This window comes from Mandrillus leucophaeus, unplaced genomic scaffold (genome assembly GCF_000951045.1).
Source record: "Mandrillus leucophaeus isolate KB7577 unplaced genomic scaffold, Mleu.le_1.0 Scaffold411, whole genome shotgun sequence".
In the NCBI taxonomy this organism is placed as follows: domain Eukaryota; kingdom Metazoa; phylum Chordata; class Mammalia; order Primates; family Cercopithecidae; genus Mandrillus; species Mandrillus leucophaeus.
The window spans coordinates 90,356-100,991 of NW_012104377.1; the positions used below are offsets into that span (position 1 = coordinate 90,356).

Genomic DNA, 10,636 nt, shown 5'->3' on the forward strand with positions numbered 1-10,636 from the left:
AGCTGGGATTACAGGCGCTCACTACCACGCCCAGCTAATTTTTGTGTTTTTAGTGGAAATGGAGTTTCGCCATGTTGTCCAGGCTGATCTGGAATTCCTGACCTCAGGTGATCCACCTGCCTCGGTCTCCCAAAGTGCTGGGATTACAGGTGTGAGCTACCGTGCTTGGCCAGTTACTATATTTTCATATGACAACTTTTAGTATATATAGAGAGAAAAAATTTAGGAATTTATGTACCAAAATATTCTAGATGGTGGGATTATTGATAAAACAAAAAAATTCTTAGTTTGTATGGTCTCATTTTTATGTAACGATCATAAGGCAGTTGAGGAAATAAGAAGGTTTTAAAACGAAGTGTTGGCCGGGTGCTATGGCTCACGCCTGTAATCCCAGCACTTTAGGAGGGTGAGGTGGGCAGGTCACAAGGTCGGGAATTTGAGACCAGCCTGGCCAATATAGTGAAACCTTGTCTCCACTAAAAACACAAAAATTAGCTGGGCATGGTGGTAGGCGCCTGTAGTCCCAGCTACTCAGGAGGCTGAGGCAGGAGAATCGCTTGAACCCAGGAGGCAGAGGTGCAGTGAGCCGAGATTGTGACACCGTATTCCAGCCTAGGTGACAGAGCAAGACTCCGTCTCAAACAACAAGAAAAAGATAAATAAATAAAACAAAGTGTTAAAATATAACCTTTATTTTGTAACTGTTGGTCATATTACTTATATGCCTTTTTTTGATATTTTTAGTGTTGTGTATTTTGCTTTTCATTTGTTGTAATAAAGTGACCTAATTTTCAGTTGCATATCTCACATGGATGCACTTTGCCCTTAAGAGTTTTCCAAAAGTGGAACAGGTTGCAGTTGTTTGAAGTATCTAACATACCATATGTAATGGCTGCAGCCTACTCTTCCGTTACACCCAAATCATCTTGCCTGACTCCTAGACCTCTCAGTCCTCTGGATCTAATATCTGTTCTAGAACATCCTTCAGGTCTCAGCTTACTCAGAGACTTATCTTCTTAGAGATACATTCCCTGATTCCCTGGACTATGATAGGTTCCCTCTACTATGTATGCCTACTGTGCTCTGTATTCTGTTTAATTGTAGAATTTTATACCTATATTAATGTCTGTCTCTCATGCTAGACAGTAATTTCCATGAGAGCAGGAACAAGTTTGTTCCTAAATCTCCAGTATTGATGAATGAGTGAATATAATTGAATAAATGAAGGTCTGTTCTCTATTTGTTGAAGGAATTTACTCAGTTTGACACAGGTTATAAAATAATGATATCTAACATTTATATGATATAATGCTTTCAGGTGTATACTTTTAGTAGAATTGTCCAGCATGAACCAATTTGTATGTAAATATGTACGCTGAGTCTAATATATTATTATGATCTTGTCAGAGATGTAAAAGACTATACAATGAGTTTGGAAAAATTTGGCATTTGTATGGAAAACTATATATATCTACGATTCTTTACTGGTTATTTTCAGAACATCTTCCAAAGTGACGTCAGCGATATTTAAAAAACATGAATGATAACTGCCACAACAAACAAACACCAAGATGGACCCTGTTACAGTTTTCAGATTGATTGAATGATATTTGGTTGTGTTACCCATGATTAGTGAAAAGTTTATGGGCCAATGTATGGCTGATAATCATGTAACAATGTATCATAATCATTCTTTGGTGATTGGCAGCTTTTTTTTTTTTTTTTAAGATGAGTCTCACTCTGTTGCCCAGGCTGGAGTGCAGTGACACAATCTTAGCTCACCACAACCTCCGCCTCCTGGGTTCAAGCGATTCTTCTCCCTCAGCCTCCTGAGTAGCTGGGACTACAGGCACACGCCACTATGCCTGGCTAATTTTTTGTATTTTTAGTAGAGACAGGGTTTCACTATGTTGGCTAGGCTGGTCATGAACTCCTGACCTGATCTGCCCTCCACAGGCCTCCCAAAGTGGTAGGATTACAGGCATGAGCCACTGTGCCTGGCCGGCAGCTTTTTATATTACATTATATTCTAGGGTCACGAAAGTCAACTTTTAGTTGCATGCTGCCCTCTATTTGATATTTTTGGTATCAAAGTCCCAGTTTCAAAAAAAAGATATATAAAAGGTTGGCATTGCATATTTTAGAAATTAAAAGTTTAATGGCTGCCTTCTAATGTGGACCGTTTATTAATTTTTCAGTTTTTTGAGATGGAGTTTTACTCTTGTTGCCCAGGCTGGAGTGCAATGGCGCTGTCTCAGCTCCCTGCAATCTTCGCCTCCCGGGCTCAAGTGCTTCTCCTGCCTCAGCCTCCCGAGTAGCTGGGATTACAGGCACCCTTCAACCACATCTGGCTAATTGTTCTGTATTTTTAGTAGAGACAGGGTTTCACCATGTTGGCCAAGCTGGTCTCGAACAACTGACCTAAGGCAGTCTGCCTGCCTTGGCCTCCCAAAGCGCTGAGATTACAGACATGAGCCACCGCGCCCGGCCTGAATCCTTTAAAATACAGTTTGTTGGCCAGGCATGGTGGCTGAGCGTGGTGGCTTGCACCTGTAGTCCCAGCTACTCAGGAGGCTGCTGTGGGAGAATTGCTTGAACCTGGGAGGCAGAACTTGCAGTGAGCTGAGATTGCACCATTGCATTCCAGCCTGGGTGACAGAGGGAGACTCCTTCTCAATAAAATAAGATATAGTTTGTATACAAGCTAAATAATGTTAGTTTTTCCTATCAAATAACTTTGTCGTATTTATTGATGAGTAAGTGGAATAAGCCATTGAAATAGCTTCAAGTATATGAACCGAAATTAAGTATCTTGCAGCCCACAATCGTACAGTGACTAATGTTGTTTGTATGAAAACATCATTTATGGGGGATGCAATAGAGCACGTCAAGGGGAATCCTGTAGTAGATTTTTTAAATGTGAAAAACATGAAAAAGTTTTGGTAATTCCCTTTGTTTTCTTGGGCTTATTTGGATAATAAAATATATCTAACATTACATCAAGCATTTTTACATTTTTTTTTTTTTTTCCCCTGAGATGGAGTTCTGCTCTGTCACCCAGGCTGGAGTGCAATGGTGCGATCTCGGCTCACTGCAACCTCCACCTCCCGGGTTCAAGTGATTCTTCTGCCTCAGCCTCCCGAGTAGCTGGGATTACAGGTGCCCGCCACCACGCCCGGCTAAATTTTTTATATTTTTAATAGATACGGGGTTTCACTATGTTGGCCAGGCTGATCTTGAACTTCTGACCTCGTGATCCACCCACCTCAGCCTCCCAAAGTTCTGGGATTTACTGATGTGAGCCACCGTCTCTGGCCATTTTTACCTTTATTTGTCCATGGGGTTATTGAAACATAAGGCAATTTTAAAAAATGAAATCAATAGTTATTTTGCAAGTTTAGAATAAAGAAAATAAGGGAATGTATTATACACTAGTCTTTGAAGATAACTGAGCAGTTTATTAGAGTGTTTAATGAAAATTATCCCTTTAGGCAGGGTGGGTGGCTCATGCCTGTAATCCCAGCATTTTGGGAGGCTGAGGTGGGTGGATCACCTGAGGTCAGGAGTTAAAGACCAGCCCGGCCAACTTGGTGAAACCCCATCCCTACTAAAAATACAAAAAATTAACCAGGCGTGGTGGCAGGCACCTGTAATCCCAGCTACTCAGGAGGCTGAGTCAGGGGAATCACCTGAACCCCGGAGGCGGGGGTTGCAGTCAGCCAAGATCACACCATTGCACTCCAGCCTGGGCAACAGAGCAAAACTCTGTCTCAAAATAAAAAAAGAGAAGTATCCCTTTAATATAGAGACCCTTCTGTTTAAATCTAGACCAAGAGAATTTGAGCTTAGCTGCCAGAATAGTAAGGGTTTATTTATTTGAAATTATATATTCTTTTTATAGGGCTAAATTTAATGTAAACTTTTTAAAGAAATGATAAACTATTAGGAATAAACTGTTTAGTTCTATGATCCACTTCCCTACTCTTATAATCCTGACAAATCTTGCAGAAATCTTAGTTAAGGCAGGTTTTAAGGCAGCATCATGGACATATAAACAGTGTTTATATGAAATTAATAACTATGGTAGAAGTATTATTTATATTTTGTGTGAATTCATATGTAATTTAGATTCTGTGTGGCCTTAACCTAATTAGTGTAAATCATTCCTTTGAAACCCTGAGAAAGATACTAGAAACAAACAGCTCAAAAGATTTTTTGTTTGTGATATCTGACTTGAACTCGGTACGTTAAGTAGATTTTTTTCTTCATACTCAGACTTGTAAAGGCCTAATGGTTTGTGATGCTTTATAGAGTCACGTAGATAGGATAGGTTTTGTACTTCTAAGAATTGTCTTTTTTCTTTTCTTTTTTTAATAGAGATGGGGGTCTCCCTGTGTTGCCCAGACTGGTCTCAAACTCCTGGGCTCAAGTGATCCTTTTTGATTTTGGGAGCCCTCCTCTGTCTCCCAAAGTGCTGGGATTACAGGTGTGAACCACTGCACCTGGCCCACTTCTGAGAATTTAAATGTTACTTATTTGTGTTTTTATATGTTTGTGTAAAGAAACTGGAAGGATCTGCAAACTAATAAAATGAATACATATTATAGAGGGAGTGGGGGCTGGCAAATTAGGGGGCAAGGGCGAGAAGTTGCTTCTTCACTGCCTAGCGTTCTTTCATTTTTTTTATGGATTCATGTGAATACATTGCTTATTCATAAGATTTTAAATAAGTTGAAATATTTAAACATTAAGTGTACAAAATGGAGATAAAATTTAATGAAACAAGGATTGCACATATAATAGAAAATTTTAAAAAATGGATCTAAAGTGAGTTCACCTTGGAGGATAAAAGCCACTCAGCCATTTCTGCATCTCAGTATCCTCTTCCCCATGTTTGAGATGAAGAGTTTTTTGCAGATTTATGGGTTTAGCAGCATGAGGCAATCAATTCCTAATAGTGGTGATAATCATAGTCATGACTAACAACCACTGACTGTTTACTGTGTAATACTATATACTGTATATAAGTGGTTTAGATGTGCTTAATCTTTTTATGCTCCCAACAACCCTGCCAGCTCAAGGTACCTTAATGTCTCTACTTCACAGATGAGAAAATTGAGGCTTCAATGAGGCCTAGCAACATGTCCATAGTCACACAGCTAGTAAGAGGCAGAGCTGAGATTTAGAACCAGGTCTTTCTGATTCTTCTCTCATGTTCTTCATCACTTTTCTCTACTGCCTCTTTGTGAAGAAAAGGGAAATAAAACATCACTTTAAAAAAAAAAAAAAACCAGACATACTTGAAACATATTGTGATGTAATTATTTACTTTGAATGTCAGAAGATTAGGGAAATAACACAACTGGTAATTGTAATACCGTGTTTCTTTAACTCACATTTGCATTTTATTTAGTGGCTGTAGATGTTATAAATATTATAATGAGAGTGTTACAGAGCTGTGACATCATGTTAAAAAATTACCCTGGATTCTTAAAGCATTTTTTTAAAATTAATTTTGTGGTTTTCTCTCCTTAGCATAAGCCGGACCAAGTTGAAGGAGGTGGAACCAGCAGCATGCAGTGGAACCGTGAAGGGTGAACAGTGCACTAACAAAGCCCTTCCATTCACCAGACATTGTTTCCAACGTATCCTTTCAACTAAATGGAATGTGCATTGTAAAAGTGCATCCTAATTTGGTGCTATATATTTCATTTTTAAATCAAGTGAATTACTTTTGAAACCATAACTATTTAATGTTTAAAATAATTTTATGTAACTTATAATTTTCATGACATCCTCTGAATAATTTTTCCTGTTTTATTCAAAAATCACAAAAAATAATCAAAATTGATAGCAAATAGCAGGTTCCTCCAGTGTCTGTCACTTAATTATATTTTGTTAATAGAATTCTGATCCCTCAGGTGGTTCTTGGTAGCTTCTAAGAAGGAGCTATAACACTCATTGATGGACAAAATCAAATCACATTATTAAAATCTGTTTTTAGTCTTCTAAGACAGTTACACAGGTTTACACTTTTATAGTACTTTTTCCTGTAAGATTAGTTTACTCCTTTTAATGAGTACAGTGCTGATTTGAAATGAATGAAAGGTAACAAACATCACTGACTAGGAAAGAAGATCTCTCTTTTTTTTTTTTTTTTTTGGGGGGGTTTCACCGTGGTCTCGATCTCCTGACCTTGTGATCCGCCCGCCTCGGCCTCCCAAAGTGCTGGGATTACAGGCGTGAGCCACCGCGCCCGGCAAGAAGATCTCTTTTAAAGTATAATTGAGGAAAACCTATGTTAAGAAGCTTTAGGTTAGTGATGAAATCTTACTGCTGTGACTTTTATTGAATATTTAAAATTACGTAGCATTTAAAAATAGCAGCAATTAGTTATCTTTACCATCTATTTAATTTTTGCCCTCTTTTCTGTTCTTGGAACAGCTTTTTCAGCAGCTCTTTCTATGTAATAAAGGCTTTATAGTTATACCTAAAAAACATAAAGGAAAAACACAAAGGTACTTAATAGATATAAGGTAAGTCTTAAGGAAATGTAGTAGCTAAAAGCAGGGAGTGCTTAAAAGTATTGATGATGTAAAGCTCAGGTTTGTTTGTTTAGAGGCAGGGTCTCACTCTGTCACCCAGGCTGGAGTGTATGACACAATCACAGCTCCATGCAGTCTTGACCTCCCTGGGCTCAGGTGATCACAGCCTCCTGAGTACCTGGGACTACAGGCATGCACCACCATGCCCGACTAATTTTCATACTTTTTTGTTCCCCAGGCTGATCCTGAACTCCTGAGGCTCAATAAATCCGCCCACCTTGGCCTCCCACAGTGCTGAGAGTATAGGTGTGAGCCACTATGCCTGGCCAATAGTAAAGTTTTGATTTAAAAGTAATTTTTCATAAGTTGTGAGTTTGAGTTTGGTGCTGGAAATGTGAAGCAAAATATTCAAATTTGGAAAGATGAGTTTTTAATAATTATGTCTTTAAATTTTTATTCTTTGTAAGTATCATAGGCAGAAAATTTTCCTTTTAAGAGCTGTTTAAAAAAAGAATACCATTGGCCGGGCACGGTGGCTTACGCCTATAATCTCAATTTTGTATTTTACATAATACTCTTAGTGAATATGTGTAGACTTCATATGGTTATGGGTAAGAGAATACTGCATTGAGATAGAAAAGATGATATATGGCTAAGCTGATCCAGGATCCTTGGGCTACCTGCTAGGCAGCTTGTGGTGAACAATCATAATCTCTAAAAAATACCTTGTCTGGGCTGGGCGTGGTGGCTCACACCTGTAATCCCAGCACTTTGGGAGGCTGAGGCGGGTGGATCACTTGAGATCAGGAGTTGGAGACCAGCCTGACCAACATGGTGAAACCCTGTCTCTACTAAAAATATGATAAATTATCCGGATGTGGTGACACATGCCTGTAATCCCAGCTACTCGGGAGGCTGAGACAGGAGAATTGCTTGCTTGAACGCAGGAGGTGGAGGTGGCAGTGAGCCGAGATTGTGCCATTGCACTCCAGCCTGGGTAACAGAGCGAGACTTCATCTCAAAACGAAAAGCAAAAACTTTGAGTGGAACTTTAAGTGGAGTTCACCTGTTAAGAAGGAAATGGCCCTGCTTTTCCAAATAACACAATTTGGTTCAGAATGGTCGTTAAGGAGACTGGTGCCAGGATCCCATTAGCAAAACAGAGCCCTTCAGAGTTGTCATCTGATAAATTCTACTATTATTTTCCCATATCAGTAGTGGAGCTAGTGCTGATATGGGTAATATTTATATTTATTATGGATAGTAAAGTTTGTACTTATTAAATGTAAGTAAGGGAACAAGCAAATTTTATATAGAAATTGAAAAATTAGAGTTTCAGTGTGTTTTATTCCTAACTTAAAAAAAACCCAGATATCCTCTTGAACCACTCTCAGCAGCTCTTCTCAAGTTGCACAGCCAAGTTTGCAGATGGACAGCAGTGCTCTGTGCCAGTTTTTGACATTACACATCAGACACCTCTGTGTGAAGAACATGCCAAAAAAATGGTAAGTTCTGCAACAGAGGCTTTCAAACTTTTCGTAGCTATCCACTGTAGGAAATATTTTGTGACTTAGCACAAACTGTGAATGTATATAAATCACTGAAACAAGTTTTGAGACAGGATTTTTATTCCCTTAAGATACATTTTATTCCCTTAAAATATGTTTCTTATACATAGCAGAATTTCTAAATATTCTTTGTTCCTATGTCTCTAAGTTTTTGCTTTGTTATATACAGTTCTACAAATGTTGTGAATAGTTCATAAAATTTCAAAGGCCCAGCCTTTCTAGAAATCTGTTGAACGTAATTAATTGCTTTAGTTAATGCTAGTATCATAAATCCTAATTAATTCAGAATAATTTGGAGGAGAGACGGATTTGAATTCGAGGAATATCTAAATTAAATATAATCATTTAAAGGAAGTTCCTTTTTATTGTGTTCATCCATCAAGCAGTTACTGCAAGATACTTTCAGTATTAGGTATCTTATGTACATATCCTGGGTATCTTATGTACTAGAAAGTGAGATGCTTCCTGCCCTCTATAGGCATGTTACAATTTTCAGGGATTCTCAGGGTGAGGGAATGGGTATTAGACCAGGACTTAATAGTTGGAACCTGTGATCCTGGCTTTGCCACCAGCTTGGTGTATAACTAGGGACTAAGGATTCAGGCTTTTTGAACCTCAGTCTCAATGTGTGTGACTCACTGGTGTATTAGTCTGTTTTCACACCTCTGATAAAGACATACCTGAGACCGGACAATTTACAAAAGAAAGGTTTAATTGGACTCACAGTTCTGCATGGCTGGGGAGGCCTCAAAATCATGGTGGAAGGCAAGGAGGAGTAAGTCACATCTTACATGGACGGCGGCAGGCAAAAAGAGAGCTCGTGCAGGGCAACTCCCATTTGTAAAGTCATCAGGTCTCATGAGACCCATTACTATTAAAGAACAACGCAGGAAAGACCTGCCCCATAATTCAGTCATCTCCCACCAGGTCCCTCCTACAACACGTGGGAATTATGGGAGCTACAAAATGAGATTTGGGTTGGGACACAGAGTCAAACCATATCATTCCACCCTGGCACCTCCCAAATCCCATATCACATTTCAATACGAATCATGCCTTCCCAACAGTCCTCCAAAGTCTCAACTCATTTCAGCATTAATTCAAAAGTCCACAGTCCAAAGTCTCATCTGAGACAAGGCAAGTCTCTTCTGCCTATAAGCCTGTAAAATCAAAAGCAAGTTAGTTACTTCCTAGATACAATGGGGGTATAGCCATTGGGTAGATACAGCTGTTCCAAATGGGAGAAACTGGCCAAAGCAAAGGGGCTACAGGCTCCATGCAAGTCTAAAAATCCAGTGGAGAGTCATATCATAAAGCTCCAAAATGATCTCCTTTGACTTCATGTCTCACATCTAGGTCAAGCTGATGCAAAATGTAGGTTCCCATAGTCTTGGGCAGCTCCGCCCCTGTGACTTTGCAGGGTATAGCCCCCTTCCTGACTGTTTTCACGGGCTGGCATTGAGTATCCACAACTTTTCCAGGTGCACGGTGCAAGCTGTCAGTAGATCTACCATTCTGGGGTCGAAAGGATGGTGGCCCTCTTCTCACAGCTCCAGTAGGTGGTGTCCCAGGAGGGACTCTGTGTGGGGGCTCCCACCCCACATTTTCCTTCTGCACTACCCTAGCAGAGGTTCCCCTGAAGGGCCCCACCCCTACAGCAAACTTCTGCCCGGGCATCCAGGCATTTGTATACATCTTTTTTTTTGGGGGGGAGACAGAGTCTCACTCTGTCACCCAGGCTGCAGTGCAGTGGTTTGATCTTGGCTCACAGCAACCTCTGCTTTCGAGGTTTAAGCAGTTCTCATTCCTCAGCCTCCCAAGTAGCTGGGCTTACAGGCATGTGCCACCATACTTGACTAATTTGTGTGTAGTTTTAGCAGAGACAGGGTTTAACCATATTGGCCAGGGTGGTCTGGAACTCCTGACCTCAGGTGATCCGCTCGCCTCAGCCTCCTAAAGATTATAAGCATGAGCCACCATGCCCAGCCTGTTTCTGTACATCTTCTGTAATCTAGGTGGAAGTTCCCAAACCTCAGTTCTTGACTTCTGTGCACTCGCAGGCTCAACACTATGTGGAAGCTGCTAAGGCTTGGGGCTTCCACCCTTTGAAGCAACAGCCCGAGCTCTGCTTTGCTCCCTTTTGGCCATGGCTGGAGCGATTGGAATGCAGGGTACCAAGTCCCTACGCTGCACAGAGCAAGGGAGCCCTAGGTTTGGCCCATGAAACCATCTTTTCCTCCTAGGCCTCCAGGCCTGTGATGGGAGGGGCTGCTGTGAAGACCTCTGACATGCCCTGGAGACATTTTTTCCATTGTCTTGGGGATTAACATTCAGCTCCTTGTTAATTATGCAAATTTCTGCAGCTGGATTGAATTTCTCCTCAGAAAATAGGATTCTCTTTTCTATTGCATTGGCAGGCTGCAAATTTTCCAAACTTTTATGCTCTGTTTCCCTTTTAAAACTGAATGCTTTTAACAGCACCCAAGTCACCTCTTGAATGCTTTGCTGCTTAGAAATTTCTTC

The 10,636-nt window shown here is 40.3% G+C and overlaps 1 protein-coding gene across 2 annotated transcripts in view; it reads left to right on the plus strand.

Moving 5' to 3' along the window:
* The window catches only part of INO80D (INO80 complex subunit D), a 105,868-nt gene that overhangs the window by 73,757 nt on the left and 21,475 nt on the right, over positions 1–10,636 (plus strand). For both annotated transcript variants that reach the window (XM_011992465.1, XM_011992464.1), the window contains 2 exons: positions 5,536–5,645; positions 7,917–8,050. In XM_011992465.1, coding sequence (XP_011847855.1) covers positions 5,536–5,645; positions 7,917–8,050 — 244 coding nt within the window. The remainder of the gene's footprint in view (positions 1–5,535; positions 5,646–7,916; positions 8,051–10,636) is intronic.